We start from the raw sequence: 21,743 nt of genomic DNA, 5'->3' as shown, positions 1-21,743 counted from the left end.
CTTACAACCACAAGGCGAATGGCATCTATAGCTCACTGTATTATAGACATATCTAGCAGTGTTAATAAATCACATGCCATTTGGAGTCATTTTGTTTGCTAATATAAAAATGTTATTAGTATACACATGAGGGAGCTTGAAAAACACAACATGAAAAAAGTGTACTGATGGTGCTTGTGTCTAAAGGAGGAATATACTCTGAAGTGAAAGACGAAGGAATGGTAGTATGACTACATGAACATGTACCATACCTGCCTACTCTCCCGGAATTCCCGGGAGGCTCCCGAATTTCGGGGGGAGTCCTCCCGGACTCCTGGAAGAGTAGGCAAAACTCCCCAAATTTGGCGAAATTAACGGCAGTGAATGGAGTGGCGGGGCTTAATCGAGTCTGTCATTAAGCTCCGCCCCCTCGAGTTACATTCCCAGTGTCATCTGGATTGAACTGTGTAGTGCGAATAGCTTTTCACACCATTCAACTCAAAATTGCTGGCATTGAATTGGCATTGAAAAAATGTCATATTGGCGGGAGGTAGTCACAATAGACATCCAGTTCTCCAAACATAAAAAAAGTTGCAGAATAGGTAAGTGGTAGATACAGTCTACTAGAACGTGTGATTAGACATAGAATTGGGGTCATATTTGCTAAATAATTATCATCATCATTTATTTATATATCGCCACGGATTCCGCAGTGTTGTACAGAGAACGCACTCACATCAGTCCCTGCCCCATTGGAGCTTACAGTCTAAATTCCCTAACATACACAGACAGAGAGAAATACAGACTAGGGTCAATTTGCTAGCAGCCAATTAACCTACTAGTATGTTTTTAGATTGTGGGAGGAAACCCACGCAAACACAGGTAGAACATACAAACTCCACACAGATAAGGCCATGGTTGGGAATCGAACTCATGCCAGTGCTGTGAGGCAGAAATGCTAACCACTAATAGACCCTGGCACATTTAACACTATGGAAAAAAGTAACTAAAGGGCTTCTTATGTTTTTAGTGACTCGTCATGCAACTCACATCCTGGGGAACATGCACAGCATTTCATATATATGCATACCAAGCAAACAAATGTACACAAAACCCTAATAAGTCATCTGGAGACACCCAAACTAGAACAGACAGGCAGAAAGTCATTGGTCATTTTGCGTCCTTCAGCAAAATACCCAATGACTTTGGGTGGGTGGTTTCTTATTGAGATTTCTGTTTTCTTATTTCAACTAAGAAGACTCAAGAAGAGAATTAGCTTTATTAATATTTATTAAAGAGGTAAACATTGGTTTTGGGGAGACTTTTATTCAATTAAAATTTGTTTTAAAATTGCTAAATTTTTCTCCCACCTTTTTAATATTAGGGATTGTTATACTGGGACCATGGAGTTGCCAATTCAAGGGTTCCAATCCTGTTAAATGCCCTGGCTAGTAGCCTCCGGGAGACAGGGCCCTGTTTTTTTTTTACAGCACCCCGAATAAGGGCACCAGCACTATGCTGGCCAAACTTAGAGTCTCCCTATTGTAGTAGAATCCATCCCAGGCTGTGTAACATTGGGGCCGGTTGAGGATTGGGGAGAGGGGTTGCATTCTGCCCATTTATGTATTTATTTCTGGGGCTTCATACAATCTTACTTAAAAGCCCTCCTTTTAATCTCCATGGTCAGTGCCTAACATAATACCCTAGGGAGACCTAGTTAGCTAAAGATAAAAAAAAAAAATTATACTGTATAAATGTGCCATTAGTTGAAAAAAACCTTCAGGATGCAATAATGTATTTACTGATTTCATCTTAAATAAATTATAGTTGGATACCTCTCTAACCTGTACAGCAATGTCTGCAATGACTGTTATTTGGGTGAGGCATGTCTCTTGGTGCTAATGTGAGTGTGGGACCTGATTAACAAACAAAATCAAAGTTTGGAGATTCTGCATTTAAAGCAGCAATTCCACCTAAACATTTCACTTCTCTTTTAGTAGCACGTTAAGTAACTTATCAATGAGTAGCATTCAACTGATTAATTTTTTCTAAACTGCCCTCCTACAAATCATTATTTCCTTTTCAAAATCTCACTGGAGGGGAGTTTACTATTTCTGGCAGTCACACACATACTCACAACTTGTCACGTGGGAGGGAGAAGATGAGGGAGGATTTTACAGTGTAAACAGAGCTCAGAGGGGTGTTCCAAAGCCCCTCTGTGCATAACAGCATGTGCCATGCAACTGTGGTTGCCATGTTAGTCACATGACTCTGGAAACTGCAGAATTATAAATAATACGGCCTGAAGGAACAAACCAAGGAAAATGGTAATTACCAGGATTCTTTTTATAGCCTCTCACAGTGGTTTGTGTTAAAAAGCAAACCTCATTTTCTCATGGGATTTCTGCATAAGGGTTCTATCATTTATGACAAGAAATTGGGCACAAGCTCTTAGTACTTAGCTGTTTGATTAGTTACAATAAAATGGGATTAGGGTAACTTAGTTTTACCATTAGGGTGTATGATCGGATGGTATTTCCTTAAAGCGCTAAATGTATTCACTTTGAGCTTCTCCCTTCCTTTTGACATCCTGTGCATGTGACATGAACCTCTTGATTAAAAAGAAACTCTTTATTTAGCAAATGTCATAAACCAAATATTGCAGAACTATTTACATAACATTCTTGGGGCAGACATCCAGAATGTAATGCAAGTAGGTAATGGTGATCAAAAACACCTAAGTGGAAGTTACTCTGTGTGTTAGCAGAAGGTCATAGCCATGACAAATTAAATTTGGTAGTATAGGTTAATGTTGGAATCCTAGGCTATGTACTAACCCATATGTCAGGAAAAAACAGACAAAATCAAGTGGCCTTCAGTGTTGCTCATTGTGATCTTAACAACCTGCACATTGCATTTATTCAATACATAGAACATTTACATTTTACACTGAAGTGTTACTTATTTTGAAATTCAAGTTTTATACTGCTCTTCTTGCTAGGTAAACCAGAAACATTTTGATGCTTTGTTCCAAGTTATTGGAGCTTTTATATGGTTTATATAGTTCTAAACTTTACTATTAAACTTTTAGCATTTGATCAAATTGGATTTCTGATTTGGTTGTCATTAGTATATAAAGACAGGCCGAGAACTTAGGATATTCATGCTGAATGGCTTATATGTGTTTTATATAAAAATAAGAATTAAAGGATATAGTAAATTTACCACTTAACCTTCAGTTTATTAGCACATTATTTTTGAACACCGTTCTAAAAAATATTATTGTACTTTTGAATAAGAATGTAATGTTTCTTTCTGTTGTTTTGGTCCACTGTATCCATACAAGAATCTTGCATAGCATATAAGTCTTAAGCTGGGTACACACTACAAAAAATTTCTCCCTATGCCATATCTTTAACGATTTTACCAACGTCTGAAAGTCCCGATCCACCTGCCAATTCATGTGTACACACCATACACATTTTACAAGATTTACCTTCAGATCTGTGCTCTTCATCTGTCATAACCACCTGCTGAAAAGATTGTGACTCTGTATGGAGATGTGCCTACACTGCTGGCCGTGAGTGCATACACACTTCAGAATTTGCCCGACATCATTTTTAGCCCGGTTATAAAATCACATGAAACAATACGATGTGCTTTGGCACGATAAAACATGCTCGTGGGAGCGTACACACTGTGGTAAGCGTGGTTGGCACGATAATTGGGTAAAACACCTATAGTGTATAATCGGCTTTACTTGTTATATCTCCTGGGTTATTCTCTTAATTAGCTAGGCTCAGGAACATAAGCTATAGACAAAGTAATATAATTTTGGGACTGAATTAAATATTGTTCTGTTGTGGTCATCTCTTGATGTATCAAAATTTGATCCATGAGTATCTGAATTCAGGGGCGCACACAGGGGGGGTTTCTGGGTCCCCTCCGCTAAAGAAGTGCCCCTACATAGCGGAACTGTACTATATAGCAGCCGCGGCGCTGTCAAAGAAGCGTACGCGGCGGTGCTGTATTGTATACATAGTACAGTGCTGCCGAAACAGAGCTTCTGCGCATGCGCCCCCAGCTCTCTTGATTTTTTTTTGGGGTGGAGGGGAAACAGCCCCCCTTAAAAATCCTGCGTGCGCCTCTGGAATTGATCAGTCAGTACAGTAAGCTAGGTTGGCTGATGACTACTATTGTAATGCGTCGGTGCCCTCTGAACAAAATGAGCATATTAAATTTAAGAATGAGAACATGGGTAAATGTGGCAACATTTGTATTTACACTAAAAAAATGCATTTGTGACCTGTGTCTAAGATTAAATTTGAGATTATATTTGGAGAATGGATATTGCTAAATACTATATATGGACATAATACCATATTTCCTTTACCTGGTGCTAAGCAGTGAATGTTGAACCGTAGTCTTTCCTGCGTGTGATGTCAGTGTATTGTACTTTTAAATAAGAATGTAATGTCTCTTTCTGTTGGTATTCTACACACACTGCATTGCTAGAACAAACTCAGTAATGTGGATCCAGTTTTCATCTGCTTCCAATTGGCAAATGAGCCCAATAGTAATAAAAAGGAAGAGATAAGACTCTGAATATTATTTGTTTTTTCATAGAACGATTGCACCATACAAAGGAACTGCACTGAAATCTCGTAGGCACTTTCAAAGATAATTTGGAAAATAAGATTATTAGCCAAAACTAATAGGCTTTGATAGAAGACTGGTTTGTTCAATAAGAGGACAGTAATTAGACTGATTATGCAGACTTATAAATTGACCACTCCCACTAATAGCAGTCAGACTATTTAAATCAAATATATTCTAATTGTTTACATGAAAGCAATGTCCCTGCACTTTTTTATTGAAATGTCCATAGGAAAAGGTCACCAAGCCAGCAACGTAAAGATTACACTACTGGTTGCCTGGGACGACTGTACTAACCTCTTGCTATCCATTAAACATTACTGACAGTTATTTGTTTGATATTCAGTGAAGTTCTGTGGAAACTGTTTGTAGTGTTATACATATCTCTTTCATGTGTCTTTAGCAATATAGAGACTTGATGGAGATTGTAACCCATCTGTTATGGCTCTAAACTGACCCTGACACTTGGCCATTGCCTTAACAACAGGATCACGTCCCAGTTTGGTACCACATGTGGATAGATCCAGCCGTTCAGCTTTCAGGCCGAGCGTAATGATTCATAGATCACCTTTATGGTGTGACCAATAATCCAGTTAATTTCAACCAGTCTTTACTATCTGATATCACATGGATATAGCAGGCCAGTTTGATAAAACCTTTGATTATATTATATGTGTATGTGTGTGAGGCCAACATAAGGGCTATACCACAAGATGTTTGTACTAAGGATGTCAAAAGTTGTTATATCAGTTAGAAGATGTGGCGGTGGGTTTCCAGGTTCTATGTGTAGAAAAGAAGAAGTTCAACATTAGATAACTATTAAATACATTTTTTAATAGAGGTTCACTAACCTGATTATTTAATCTTACTTTGTCTGTCCTCCTTTGCTTGAGAAACAGGTTATGTTCTGTTAGCTGTTAGTGCGCTATACTCTGTTTCCTATATGGCTTTTTTCCTGTATTTTCTGTGTATCACCTCTACTTGTTCTCACTACGTTTGTTTTACTGCATTTGAACCTGATCTTGACACTGTGCTGCCACATTCGACCTCTGCCCTTTTCTGACCATCCCATTGTAAGTCAGCTTTCGCCTTGCAAGATTAGCATTGAAGTCCATCATTCATTTGGTGAATGCTGGGTTTCCCATTAGACTGGGCACCCCAGGTTAGCCAGTGCAGATCACTAGCAGCATAGCGGGTCCACATCTGCACCAAACATTATATACACATTAAGACAGGAAGAAAACACATCTGGCAACAGCAATTTAACAAATGTTGGCAATCTAAACTCTGGTTTAAATAGATATATCAATAAGTGGTTAGCTTCAGGCTCTATTTTGTAATATTGTTTTAATTATTATTATTTCATAAGCTAAATTTCATGTTGTCATAGAGAAGTTAATATTGCATTCCTTCTTTAAAATAACATTAATTCGCCTTTCTAGTGTGTCTGCTTAAATTTTAAGCGACATTAGCTCTGCTGCAATTATCTGTCTCTAACCTTTCTACAATAACCATAAGCATGACACAAAGCTCCTATACTATATTTTTTTTATTAGGTTTTCTAACAAAACAACATCATGTGACAATTTAGGTGTGTAATAATCCTAGCTGCCCAGTGTGCCTAGAAATGATATGTAAACTTTTATTATTAGTAGAATAGACTTCCACTAAAATATGGCGCTAGTCATTGAGTAACTTCTGTATTCGTTTCTTAGGAAACAGAGTTGTACAGATCCTCAAGGCAAGTAAAGACAGCACCATCCCCTTCTTCTATAACACTCAAAAATTTATAATTTATTATTACTAGTTTTTCTGTTTTAAAAATGAGTATTTACTTTTTTGCATTAAAATGTGAGTCAAATTAATTCTTCCCATACTAACTGCAGTACCCCAAATTTTCAGCAAGAACTGACGTTTATTAAGCATATGCAAAGGATCTAAAGTTTTGCCAGCGCTGTCCTATACAGCAGCCGCGGCGCTGTCTAAGAAGCGTCTGCGGTGGTGCTGTATACAATACAGCACCGCCGCGGACGCTTTTTTGACAGTGCCGCGGCTGCTGTATAAGACATTGGCCACTTAGCGCAGGGGGGGGGGGGGTTCCTAGAGACTCAGAAACCCCCCCTGCGTGCGCGTGTGTGTTCTGACTAGAACATTTTATTGTTATGGTATTTTTGTACTGGGTATTCATTTTATAATTGATGAAATAAATACAGTATTTTCATGACTAGTACTGTGAGAATATGGCATTGTAGTCGTGTACATACATGCACATATGTACTAACAACTTTTTCAGGTATGGAAATGCTGATTGTCACATTTTTCAAGCCTTTTAATTGCTGCTTTACAAGCGATACACTGTTAGAGATGTTTTTACCAGTTAAACAGGGTCTGACAGGGTCTACCTTTTTAAAATTATACAACAGCACCTGGCATGACCGAATAATAATTAATATAGTACCGAAGCTAGAGCTTTACTTGCTCTAGTGCTTAAGTTACTCTAGTGCATAAACTGCTCTGGTGTGTTGTTTGTATATAATTTATTCTTGTCCTGGCAAAGCTTTTGCCGCACTTACATACTGCAATTTAAATGCAACATAAAAACCCTAAACATACTTAACCCATTGACGTTATTTCTAAAGTTAATGCATTGTTGCATTTTTTTGTATATATAAAGTATATTTACAGATTCCTCTTTAAAACTCCTTGATAAACTATGCTTTTGTCATGTCGGTATCTCTATCATTTGTTTTCTAGTTAACCATTCTAATAACAATTTTTCTTCTTAACTTTATTAACGTAGGAGCTTCTTTTCTGGTTTATATTCTGTGCAACTCAGTATTTCATGTGAAAAAAAATGCTCACGTCAAAAGGAATCATACTGACTAAATGTGGCTTCATGGCTAGGGACATAAACCGGCCACAGATTGATTTTCTATCATGTCCCCCCTTTTCCCTTTGCTGCTTTATACTATACATATTAAGATCTTTTAGTCTTTCCGGGTATTTTTTGTGCTGTAGGCCATGCACCATTTTAGTTGCCCTTCTTTGTACAGTCTCTAATGTATTTATATCCTTCTGGAGATATGGCTCATAGAACTGAACACAGTACTCTAGATGAGGCCGTTCCAATGACCTATACAATGTCAATTTTACTTCTTTCTGCTACTGATTCCTCTCCCTATGTAACCAAGCATCTGACTTGCCTTTCTCACTACTTTGTTACATTGCTTACCTGCCTTTAAGACACCTCAAATAGTGACTCCAAGACCCCTTTCCTAAATAGGTTAAAATGGTTCTGTTTGGCTACAATACAAATAAAGAAAATAATTTATCTTGTGCTATGCTGGTTCAATATTTATTGGAGACAATATGTTTCCCTAATGAGAGAGAAGTATAAAAGGCTTCAGAGAGACATAACAAGGTCATGTGCCTCTACTGCACGCAACAATTAAAGGGTGTTGTTATGGAGGAGAAGTGACTCTAGACATGCCCCATTATGACATTTGAAAGAGGTGTGGCCGTGTCCTGATTCAGGTATGATATGTGATCACTGGCCAACCAAAATATATGGGGCCTTAAAGACTAGAATGTACAGTTCCATTTAAATTAAGTCTAGGCAAATTTAAGCTCCAATGGAGAAGGGACTTATATGAGTGACAAATATTCTTTGTACATCGCTGCATCTTCTCACCAATGGGAACATACCTTTCAACTTCTTACAAGTTGGGACAAACACGCTGTCCCCTCAGTTGGGAGATATAACATATACACACAGATGCAGTCATGTCCAATCACATTCACCAGCCACTCTAATCTAATCTGATATTGACCATATTTCGAGCTTGAAGAATGCTAGTTTCTGCCATTAACGCTAGTAAATGTTGTGCCAAACTGGCCAGCTGAATCTCACTATGTTTGGTCAGTCTGTTAATTTATTAATATTTGCTTCATGTATAACAATATATCTTTCCATTTGCTCATTTAGCCCTTTAGTTTGTACTAAAAATCCTGATGACTGAGGCAAATAAAGATGTTTTATTAACGGTAGAAATATCCACATAATAAAAAACGCATTTAACAAAAATTGAGTGATGGGGAACATCACTGTGTAAATGAAACAGAAAAACTACTCTATTACTCAATACAAGGGAGAAGTTAACCACCAGAGTGCCCCCACTGTTCCTGAACAAAGCCCACCCAGAATCTACATGCTTCAAACTGCAAGTTTACTAACCTCTCCTGAGTTCTACATAATATGATGCAAACTGATGGACTTTGCAGAACATCTCATACTTGGAGGTATATTTACTAAACTGTGGGTTTGCAAAAGTGGAGATTTTGTCTAAAGCAACCAATCAGATTCTAACTGTCATTTTGTAGCATGCACTAAATAAATGATAACTAGAATCTGTTGCTATAGGCAACATCTCCACTTTTTCAAACCTGCTGTTTAGTAAATATAGCCCTTAGTGTTGAAACTAGAAATGGTCATAAACTTTCTTATATTGTATATTAATCCATGTCTGCAGTTATGTTCTTAGGGGGACTTCTGAATTTTTTTATTTTTTTTCCGACTGTACCCATTTTTCCTGAAATACTGTGCTAATAGAGCTTGAATGCTAAGGAATATATGCAGTCATGAATCCACTTCCAATGAACAGTTCTAGTAGGTGTGAATGTTTCAGATAATATTGTACATGAAAAAGTTCTATAAACATTCTGACTTACCATGGAGAATGTCAGACTCACAGATTTTCAGAATGTCCAACAATATGAAAACATGGGCACAGTTCAAGAATGTTATACTTCCATTAACCACAGGAAATGTATTATTTTCTGTAGAAGTGTCATATGCACATAGGGGCCTCTGTTTTGTTGAATCTGTTTTGCTGGTGTGTAATCATTTTTCATGTATTGTGGTTCTCATCTCAATCCTGTTTCTGGCAAGACATCACACTTCCAAACACTTAAACAAATGTCCTGTTTCACTGCTTACATTAAAGTTTCAAGTGTATTTTTAAAACAAACTCTGTATGATGCTAAGTAAAATAAATGCATTTTAGGTTAAATTACATTCAACTATCTTAGTAATATATGTCAGAGTCCATTTTTACAGTTAAGCTGACTTTTATGGTGTATGCACTTTAATACCTTTTAACTATAGTGACACAGAAAAATAAGAAACAAACATACATCTTCTTCATCAGTTATTTATATAGTGAAAATAATTCTGCAGCACTGTACAGAGAACTCATTCACATCAGTTCTTGCCCCATTGGAGCTTACAGTCTAAATTCCTTAACATACACACACTAGGGTCAATTTAGATAGCAGCCAATTACCCTAGTAGTATGTTTTTTGCTTTGTGGGAGGAAACCGGAGCACCAGGAGGAAACCCATGCAAACAAGGGGAGAACATACAAACTCCTCACAGATAAGGCCATGGCTGGGAATTGTACTCATGACCCCAGTGCTGTGAGGCAGAAGAGCTAACCACTAAGCCACTGTGCTGCCCGCATGAGCATATTTATCATAGTAAGAAAAGACTATGGCTGAATAAAACGGGTGTCTTTGCGGGTGGTGAGGCCAACTCTAATACATCAAGGTGTCACCGCCAGCAACAGCACTGATTCATGGACTTACTTTGGCGAATTCATAGGGAAGTTTATATAACAAGATGTGGGGTGGTACATGTACCTCTGCGACATGGGTTCAGTTATCACTATCTCAGGACGCTTTGTTAAAATTATTTAATATAGCATTTTTTAGTTCCAGTGCTCATGCCTGTCACACATGCACACATTCCCACAGACAGGCCTGATGAAGTATTGCTCAGCTGCAACTGTGATATTTTATCAATTGCTTGCAGTGATTTTTTTTTTATTGCAGGGACAAGGGATTATAAAAAATTAACCAAGTCTCCGCACTTTAATAAATAGACCACTGGGGTATATTTACTAAACGGCGGGTTTGAAAAAGTGGAGATGTTGCCTACAGCAACCAATTAGATTCTAGTTATCATTTATTTAGTACACTTTACAAAATGACAGCTACAATCTGATTGGTTGCTATAGACGACATCTCCACTTTTTCACACCTGCCGTTTAGTAAATATACCCCCTAAAATTAAAAAGTGTGATGAGTCTGTTAAGTTAACTTAGGCTGCAATATATACAGTTGCTCATCTATAGGTAGCAGGGTCTGTATTAACTATTAAAAAGAAAACTCAAATGTGTTTATTATCAAAATACTGCTATTTTTAAAGAGACATAGGGGTCTATGCATCAATAAGATGAGATACAGCTAAATATGCATTGCTGCACATCACAGTGATGTATATTTAGGTACAGCTAAGATGCACCATTCTGGGGCTACTCTTCCAGCCACGGCAAAGTGACCCCTCTCCTGTGATCTTTGTTTCCGGCTTACCGGCAGCTTAGCGCTGCCGGTGACGGGAGGAAGTGCACACAGCACTTCCACTGTATCGGATTCTGCAAAGCCAGAGAAGCTTCAGCAGAATTCCAAAGGAAATGACAGGTAACGCCATCCTGACATGGTGCTATCTGTCTGCGCAATCCACAGCTCATCAAAGCTTCATGCATTGCAGAACATTGTAGTCCCCATAGTAATCTATGGGGACTGCGATGCAGCACGGTGTTAGCCTAAACGGAGGAGATTTCTATGAAATCTGCTCCGTTAAGCAGTTAATACATAGCAAACTTACTTAAAAGATGCATCTTTTAAGTAATTTTTTTCTTGATGCATAGATCCCATAATCCATTATTATTATTGCTGTTGTTATGGGTATTTGTGCCAAATAAGTGCTAAAATCTAAATCTCTGTAAATATTATATTTGACTCTAAAACTCACATGTTCTAGAGTACTTCTTATGGAAACCACTTTACTTTAGTATTAAAATAAGTTCACAATTTATGGTCAGAAATAAACGGGCCTATGTAAAAGAAAAACCTGGAGCGACCATTTCAACAGCCCTTTAATAAACAAGGTTATATGCGCTGCATCTTTTACTATTGCTGTAATCCCTTTAAATGGGCTGTTGGGTAATGTTTTGCGCAGTATGAAATGTATTTTTACAAAGAATAATGTGTTTTTATTTATTTTAACTAGGGTGATTTTACATGGAACAGCATGTCTGGCCGAAGCGTCCGCCTGAAATCGGTTCCCATACAAAGTGTATCTGAACTGGAGCGTGCCCGGCTGCAGGAAGTTGCGTTTTACCGTCTGCAGCAAGATTTTGACTTAAGTTGCCAAATCACTATTCCCAAAGGTAAGGAAATGGTTTTGCTACTTTTTCATAGTATCACTGAAATCCTTATTAGTTCAGCATTACATAGTTGTTAGTTTTTCTCCAGCTTTTTAAGGCTCACTAGGGGGTAAATGTATGAACATGCGGGTTCTTAAACACCCGCGTGTTCGGCGATTAAATTTCAAGCGGTGCTGCATTGTAAAGGGAAGACAATGCAGCGCCGCTTGAAATTTAATCGCCGAACACGCTGAACACGCGGGTGTTTAAGAACCCGCATGTTCATACATTTACCCCTAGATCTAAAATGCATGTTGTCTTTTAAAACATAGCCAGGAGAAGGTATGAAAAGGAGCCATGGACATGCGTTGTCCATGGCTTAGGGTATGCAAATGCGTTGTCAGTAAATGAGCCCTAAGGAAAGCAAAGTCCTGATTGGTTGCTATGGTTTTAGTGAGTTTTGCACATTTGAGAAAAGTTAGTAATGAAAACAAATGTCAGTGTGTCTTTGCTTTACTTCTTCTTTAATCAATTTTTAAACATATTCTTTTGTACTGATGTATTTTCACTGCCTTAAAGTGTACCATTCATGCAGATTTGAAAAATCCAGTTCTAATAGTACAGTCGAAGTAAAAGCCCAATTAGAATATATGTATTTGTGCACCAATCTCTTGGTCTTGCACTTTTTAGTTTTTATGTATTTGGCATTATTCTCTTAATTATGGGAAGCCGTCCCGGATTCCCGAAAGAATATGCATCCTCCCGCTTCCCAGCGGTTTCGGGGCTTAATAACGCGATTCGCGTAATCAGGCCCCGCTATGCAATGCCGTGAATATTGGCATTTCGTGGCCACACCCCACCATCGCGCTGTGTTACACCCACTGTTCCGATTAAAGAAAAGGCAAGGTTGGGAAGTATTTTTTTCTAATATGATTTGAACATTTAAATATACTATACTAAATGTCAGATTTCCTAATGTTTAGTGATTTTGCAAAAAGTTTCTCTGGCGCACAGTTAGCATGCTCCTGCCAATACATGGCATTTACTCAGTCTCATTAATACTCATTAGAATATGACTAACTTCATAGTGGCAGGATGAATATAGAATTGTAATTACCAATAAATCAAACAGATGTTTATTTATGTTTAATTATATGTTGTCTGCTCATATCCATTTAAAGTGCTAATGCGTTGAGATGTTAGGTCCGCCTTATGTTCTATGCTGGGATAGTACATATAATAAAGCACACTTTCTTAATCCTTTCTGTGTACAGTAGTAATATTGTCTTCATAAGGATGCAGTAGACGTTGAGCATAAAATAGGAGCTATTTATATGATTTGAAATGTAAAGTACTAGAGCAACAGACATGAGGTCAGATGAAATGCTCCTTAGCTTCCCAAGATATGCTGTAGTCCCCGGGGCTTTGTAGAAAAACACTGAGCTTTGTAAGTAAAACAGAGAATTGCTGTGTTGGTTGAACTGCTTTGAATGATAATTTTTGGTCATAATTTGTTTAGATATCTGTTCAGCTGAGCAAGTATTGCATAAGGTCAGCTATTAAGTGATGTCTTTCAACTTATAGGGCTCGTTCACCCATATGTGCCTGAAAAATGGGTGAAAAGCATGGAAACCAATGCACTCTTTAGATGCGTTTTTAGTGGTGTTTTTTTTTTTTGGACTGATTTTGTCAGCTTGCGTTTTTACCAATACCATTTTTTGTACTTTTAACATTTGTTAATGCTGGAGAAATAGGGCATGCCACATTCTAAAATTTTAAATGTTATGGTGAAACAAGCCCAAATGAACCCATTCATTCTATTTTTAATAGGGTTTTTTGAGGTTAGCAGCTGAGAAGTGCACGAACAGTGGAAGGGTGTGAAGAAGCCCTTAAGCTGGGTACACACTACAGGTTTTTCATTCAATCATTGTGCCGATCACATTATAAACGACCGCCTGGAAAGATATCGTATTAGTGTGTACGCTCCCACGATCATGTTTTATTTTACCAAAGTACAACGTATCATTTGATTTTGTAAACTTCCTAAAAATCACGATCAAAGATGGAACGATGCCGGGCAAATTGGGAAGTGTGTATGACCAGCAGTGTAGGCAGATGTCTCTAGGGTGTGCAGAGTCCATATCTTTTCAGCAGATGGTTATGAGAGTTGAAGAGAGCAAATCTGAAGGTAAAACGTGTATAGTGTGTACACAGGAATAGGCATGCTGATCGGGACTTTCAGTTGTTGGTAAAATCGTTACAGAAATCGCATCTGCAGTAATTTTCTGTAATGTGTTTAAGCGGATATATTAATATATAAGGGTGTAAACTCCTCTGTACAGCAAGAAATGCTCCAAAAATGCGTCCTATCCACTCCATTATCTCTGCAAGGTAAAATATAATTTTTGTACTGCTCCAAAGTTAGGTGTGCTTAATTTAGACTTGGCAAAGGATGCCCTCATTTGGACTAACTCACTCCCCTTGTCATGTCCAAAATTCTGTTCATTCCATGATCCACAAACCCATGCACTTTGCCAGAAATCTAGGTGCTGTTGCAGTGGAGCTTAACTTGAATTTGCACGATTGGAAATGTAACTTTGTGTCTCAAGTGATGTAGATACAGCCATGTATGCAGGTGTACTACTAATACTCCGTTCAGTATACTGCATACCCTGTACATGCGAGTAGTATTTATGTTTCTTTCTGTTCTTTATTTTCTTTAATGCAGCTCGCATATTGTGTTTGCCTTTACATTGTATATCATATATTGGTTTTGCAATAGAAAATTTGGCAAAACATTCATGGGAACTAGCTCCTGTCACCCTGGTTGAGCTTGTTCATATATATGTTTTTGGCACGTTGACAGGGCCGGATTAACCCGAGGTCTAACTGGGCTACAGCCCAGGGGCCTCGGGCATCCAGGGGGCCCTTGACAGAGCTCAGCAGAATTATTGATCAGGACAGGGGCAGGGTGCCCCCGGCCCGATCAATGCTGAGCTCTGTCACTGCAGTCCTCCTTCTCCGGCGCTCAGTAATCTCCTTACTGAGGAGATCTCGCGAGAGTGTCACGAGATCTCCTCAGTAAGCAGCTTACAGCGCGCCGCGGAAGGAGGACTGCAGTGACAGCAGAAGAGAAGGTAAGCGCTTGGGGAGGGGGGGGGGGCGGTCGGCTAACAGGGGGGCCAGGCTACTAACGGGGGGGTGGGGGCCTCACGGGGGAATGGGGGCCCCCTTAGCCCAGGGGCCCCCATTCCGTTAATCCGGCCCTGCACGTTGAACACAACGGTTGCCAACTGTCACAAATTTCTAAGGCAGTCCAAGTTTTTAAAGATTTGACCTCAGAAATATTCCTATTCTTAAGTATTGACCAACTGCACAGTACAATACCTTCTGGATAGCGAATGCAATTATCATTACATATTCTTACTTGACGGGCTTAATAAGTTAATATTTAATGAAGTAGACTATTTAAAAATGCAAAGAAAAAATACACGACAGATGCATCTGCAGAGCAGCAAAGAGGCATTGGAAATGATTTTAAAATGTTGATAGCTATGGAACACTTTCATATCCAGTGATGTCATTCTGCAATTTGCGAGGCCTGTTTCTTCCATATACTAAGACAGGCAGATTAGTGTAGCAGAGTATGTATTCCTGGCCTTTGTCACTACACGTCTAAAAATACAAAATTCTTAGTAGTGCAAAGTGAGCTCAGCAAATTACCTTTGTAGTTAAATTAGACTATGCCCTTGTCCCATACAAATCGCATCACTTTGTCATAGTGATGCGATTTGCGTTATCAAGGCCCCAACCTACACTGCACTACGACATGATTATTTCAGGGCACAGTGGGGAGGGGGCACTATGCAAACAGCAAGGTCCCATCCCCGACCTCTTTACAAGTAAGAGAGGCGGCATCCTGGAGGGTGGCCTACTCTCCCAGTAGTCTGGGAGGTTCACAAAAAAATCGGTATTTTCCCAGACGTTCTGGGAGAGTAGGCAACTATGTCTTGTCCATTGATTGAAAGTGAGGACATACTGTTCTAGGACAAATTGATATTATGTTTCCATAAACAGTAATGTAGGTTGCAAAGATCCATTTTTCTTGCATGTGTTATTTTTATATATTCTGTACTCATCATGGGCAAGGTTTTAGGAAGTGTGTATAAAAATATGTATAAACCAGGAATGTTCCTAGCTAATCCTAGCTAAATATTTGTATAGATTTTTAAACTTGGTGTGTTGATTGCAAACACTCATTTTTCAATCTTTGTAACCCAGAATAACCTTTCAGTCTCTGGGATTTTTAGGATGTATTTTTCCTATTTTGTTGTATGGGTTTTTAGGGAGGGCATTTTGTATTCATGCTAATCCCAACTGAAAAATGTATTTATATTCTGTTACAAAATATAAAGCCATAAGGACAAAATGTAGACATAATGACAAGAAAGATGTATTAAAAAAAAAATATTTAAAAAGTTTGTAATGAAAAACACCACTTAGAAATCCCCAAACGCTAAACATCCTCCATTACACTGCATGCTACATAATGCTAACACATTTTACTTGAGAAGAAGGATGGCCCCAAACACCTTTAAATTTCCGTGACTGCATTACAAGTAGTTAGGAGGATGCATCCTGGATGCCTTGATTATGTACAATGGTACATTTTGTCTATATAGTAGATCTCTGATTCTACGAGGCCGATTCAATTCGGCCACGTTAGGGTAGGAACAATGCGACGCTAATTGTTTTACCATTAATATAATTAAATAAATGTAATTTTAACCCAGATTTTTGCTCGCGGCCCGGTGACTGCGAGCAAAAATCAGCATTAAAATTACCATACTAAAAGTAGTAATGCTCACTATTACTGTATTGACGGTAATTAATCGGCAATAACGCAGCCACCCATTTCTTACACAATGCCAATTTCATTTAAAGTGGGTGTTACTGCAGTGTGTGTTAAAAATAACAAATCATACATAAATAAACAGTGAAAAATAAACAAAGATGTACATGACAACCAAACATCATAATTATTATTAACAGGGAGAAAATTACTAAAATCTAACACCACAGACATTTAAGGAAAAATACAAGTAAAGATACATCCCAAACTGTATGCAGCAACTGCTAAATTGCAGGATCATTGCATATCCGATGTCCCCATATCAAGATGGTTACCCCCATTGTCATGCAGCATATTCTAATTAGCTCTGCAAAATCAATTTAGACGATGTTACCATGTTTATTCATACTTTCCTACTCTCCCAGAATTTCCAGGAGTGCCCGAATTTCCGGGACTCCTCCCGGAATCCAGGGAAAGTAGGCATTCTCCCGGACTATGGTGCAGGTAAGGCTTAATGATGCAAATTTGCGTCATCAAGCCCCTGCCCCGCTATGCAGTGCGCGATTTTGCCCATTTTGCAGGGGGTGGAGCCAAGGTGACGATGTGGCGTCACTATGTCCCCTCATTCCCCTGTCTCATGACCTTCCCTCCAGGATCTCCCGGTGGGAAGGTTATAAAAGTTGTCGAGTATGTGTTTATTGTACTTATAGAGTATTATAGAATATATTTGCAATGTGCAGCCTTTGGAAACTTCCCTGTAATGTATGTACTTTATAAGAGTTGCCGTTCCTGTTTGGCTCTGATATCCTTGTGTCTCAGAACTGTACATCGCTCACTCTTTGAGGTGTCTGTCTCTGCAAAAGGAGTAGTAGCTATTTATTGCCTGATTTGCCATGACCACTTGCAATGACTCCAATCAACTTGGCCCTTATCTTTACAGTAACATTTCCATAGACCTTTCTTATTTTGTCAAATGTGCACCTATTAAAGATCCAGTAAAATTTAGGGGCAAAACTGTTGACACTGTAAAAGACAAAATGATTCTTCTCTAAAGTCAATGTAAAATCTAAAAAGCCTGAATAGTAAATATGATGTGTGGCTGTCAGACCTCCGCTGCAGAGCAATAAAACATCTGATTAGTCTTACTTTACAAGCATCATGAAATAGCTATGCTGCACCTGGTTTGCTGATTCTCATATTAAATGACCACCCAAAATTCAAAATTCTTGTGAAACCAAGCAAAAACTATTCTAATATCCTGAAAAGGATTTATAATGGATTATTTTGTTATTTTCATACATGGTATAATATAAATAGTAAATTATACAGTTGAGGGGATAGGTTGAAGCAATTATTTAGCTTGAGTGGGTCTAGTGGGGTGGGGGCTATATTTACTAAACTGCGGGTTTGAAAAAGTGGAGATATTGCCTATAGCAACCTATCAGATTATAGTGAGCATTTATTTAGTACATTCTACAAAATGACAGCTAGAATCTGATCGGTTGCTATAGGCAACATCTCCACTTTTTCAAACCAGCAGTTTAGTAAATATACCCCGGGGTGTTTTGCTGTTCTATGGATCAGTTGGAAAAAAGATGATCCTTGTGGATTTGTATATTTTGTTAGTCTCACTAACTATGTAACTAGGTACCAAAGGATAATACAAGATAAAATATGTGAGATCATGTGGGCACATTTACACACACAGTATGTTTCAATATATTTTGGTAAAGTGTCCCTTTCAAACATGAAATAGAAGAATAAGAAATGGTATAGATAATGGTAGAGAAAGCATGTCATAAATTAATTATTGCTGCTGAGATAAGATGATTTGTTCATGTGATGTGTCATATCTGGCTTAAAGCCTCACAGCTGTACCTGATACAACCTCTCTAAACTAGCCTTTTCATATGCAGATCTGGGCTTCTCCACAGTAATAAAATAAACTTGGCATTTCTGTGTTTATACTCCTCAAGAGTAAATTCTGCTAATTGATGCCATGGGCTTTTAGCATTTGAAAGTGTAAATAACTGCTTATATAGTCATCTACACAAAAGACTTTATGTAGCTTTTTCAAACACTGTGGCATTACAATTTAAACATACTTCATTGTGTGATTTACTGATTTTGATGGTGGTATGCTGATTGTGGTACAGTTCTTCTCTGGTTCACAAATGTTTTACACACACATCATCTCTAGTAACCAAGCCTCACCATTACCAAAATCATTGAAAACATCCCTGAGAAGTTTTCAGAAACAATAGCATTTACTTTGGCGGATAAACCTTTTTTTGCACTTAAAAAAATAAGTTAGGGAAAGTAAAGAAAAAGTATTTTGGCAGTATCATGAATATGCAGTAAACAGTCTATGGGGGGAGAACGAGTAACACGGCCTGCTCACTATTACCGTTAGTATGTTCATTTTAATGTGGATTTCTGCTCACGGCTCTCAGAGCTGCGAGCATAAATCAGCGTTGAAGTTACCGTACTAATGGTAATAATGCACACTGTTATCGTAGTACCGGTAATAGTGCGCGATCAATTGAATTCCTCACTATATATAAGGTCATAAAAGTCACATATAATAACATATCACATAGAGCCAATATAATATAATGTTGCTAATATAATTTTGGACATACCTTTCCCATAAAAATCTAAACACAATTCAATTATTCTAGAAACGAAAAAGGACAAAAAATACTTGTGCTTAAGTATTATTTTTTTCATTATGAATGTGGAGAGATAAATACAAGTTTAATACAGTATAATAAAAGAACAGTTACAACTAAGGCAGTTTGAAAAAAGCAGTACAATAAATAAATCTACAAACTAAAAAGCCTTTTAGCAACCTTTAAATTAAAAATGGTTGAACTTCTACAGAATCATCTAAAAAAAAATACCACTGTAAATATACAGTTTAAAAAGAACTACTCTTATAAGCAGAAGTAAACAAAATATTAAACATTGTATAAACAAAAACACAATGTAGAGAACATCAATAGCTCACGGTAAAGTACAACCCAATTAATAAGTAAACATGATATATTTAGCTTCATAAATGTATACATTTGCTTCTATATGTTTCCTTTATGTCTACTTTGGGTACTTCAGTAACGTATCAATGTTTTGTGTACTTTTCAGTTTACTGTGCATCATTGTTAGCTGGTATGCTCCAACCTATAGGCCTACACTAATACTTTGGTCTTCTCTACCAATGATAGTAGATGTAACCTCTTTTGTTTTCTGCATCTTTATTAACCAGCTATAAAACTGGTAGACACAGCTTCATAAATAAAGTATGTAGACCTGCTCAAATTCTGCCAAGCTAAATAGCTTTCCAGGAAAAAGTTATTTAAACTTGGAAAGTACTTACAACTGGTGGTGTCACCCGTTTTTAACAGAAGATATTAACTGTGGAGAAAATATACAATTTCCACTGAAGTGCTCTGGAGGTGGTCCTCCAATCTCAGATGTCTGATTCACATAGTCTTAGCTTAGATCACCCATCAGGTTATAACATACATACAAACCCTGCATTCTATTTTAAAAAACATAATACAGGTTCGTTGTGCATCATATATGTCACTGTTTTGTTTCTATGAATTGAATAAAGTTGAATTTATATATATTTAAATAAAAGTATCAGTGCTGTACTAGGATGGGCACTACAGGTATGATGCTTAGAATAATTTTGGAATAGAATAATATAAGAACACTATATGGACAAAAGTACTTGGACGCTTGACCATTACACTAACAGGGACTGTATTGACATTGTATTCAAATACATATACTTTAATACGAAGTTGGTCCCCTTTTTGCAGCGATAACAACTTCCTCTTTTCTTGGAAGGCTTTCCACAAGATGTTTGAGTGTTTCTGTGGGAATTTGTGCCCATTCATTCTGTAGAGCATGTATGAGGTCAGGCACTGATGTTGGATGAGAAGGTCTGGCTCGCAATCTCCGTTCCCGTTCATCCCAAAGGTGTTCGATGGGGTTGAGTTCAGGGCTTTGTGCGGGCCAGTCAAGTTCTTCCACACCGAACTCATCAAACCATGTCTTTTGTAGTCCTTGCTTTGTACACTGGGGCACAGTCATGTCGGAATAGAAAAAGGTGTTCCCCAAATTGTTGCCACAAAGTTGGAAGCATAGCATTGTCCAAAATGACTTGGTATGCTGAAGCATTAAGATTGCCTGTCACTGGAGATATGGGGCCTAGATTGATTTTATATACCTCTGGCAACGAGTCTAATTGAAACACCTCAATTCAATAATTAACAGCTGTGGCCAAATACTCTTGTCCATATAGTGTAGAGTATCAGTGCTATACTAGTATGCCCACTACAGGTATAATGCTTAGAATTATTTGATAATAGAATAATATAAGTAGAGTGTCAGTGCTGTACTAGAATGATCCCTACAGGTAGAAAGCGTAGAATTATTTGATAATAGAATAATATAAGTAGAGTGTCAGTGCTGTACTAGGATGCACCCTATATGTAGAATGCTTAGAAAAAAATTAGAAGAGTATAATAAAAGTATAGTTTCTGTGAGTCTTGGAAGTAAAGCAAAAATCAGTAAGATATAATGTGTGTCTTAGTGGAACCTACTTTTGCTGCTTTGTGTTTATTTATAGATTTTGCAAATCCTGTACAAATGAGTCCAAGCTTTGCTTAGACAGCTTAGTAAGGCAGTGTTGTTCAGTCTGGTACAGGAGTTAACCTGTTTATTCATTTAAGTGAGCCATATATAATTTAGTTTGCAGACAAACACAATTAAGGCTGCGTGTCTGAAGATGGTACCTTCATAGCTAGATACTGTGTACATTCCATGCTATGATATTTAATGAACAAATTGCTTATTAATCTTATAAATAGTGTAATTTATTGTGAAAAATGTTTCCAGCAATATAGCATGTATTAAGCTCGAAAAAAAAAAAGTTAAAAAAAATACATACTTAATACATTATCCTGTAAATATATATTGTA

General features: G+C 37.7%; 2 protein-coding genes across 3 annotated transcripts in view; one reads left to right on the top strand and one right to left on the bottom strand.

Moving 5' to 3' along the window:
- The window catches only part of AMELX (amelogenin X-linked), a 198,045-nt gene that overhangs the window by 38,981 nt on the left and 137,321 nt on the right, over positions 1-21,743 (bottom strand). The window lies entirely within an intron of this gene.
- Positions 1-21,743, top strand: part of ARHGAP6 (Rho GTPase activating protein 6) — a 550,783-nt gene that overhangs the window by 474,704 nt on the left and 54,336 nt on the right. For both annotated transcript variants that reach the window (XM_075200309.1, XM_075200311.1), the window contains exon 2: positions 11,765-11,924. In XM_075200309.1, the coding sequence (XP_075056410.1) occupies positions 11,765-11,924 (160 nt within the window). The remainder of the gene's footprint in view (positions 1-11,764; positions 11,925-21,743) is intronic.

The sequence above is a fragment of the Mixophyes fleayi genome, chromosome 2, assembly GCF_038048845.1.
Source record: "Mixophyes fleayi isolate aMixFle1 chromosome 2, aMixFle1.hap1, whole genome shotgun sequence".
In the NCBI taxonomy this organism is placed as follows: domain Eukaryota; kingdom Metazoa; phylum Chordata; class Amphibia; order Anura; family Limnodynastidae; genus Mixophyes; species Mixophyes fleayi.
The sequence above is the reverse complement of the archived record's forward strand: the minus strand, read 5'-3'. Positions and strand labels throughout refer to the sequence as shown.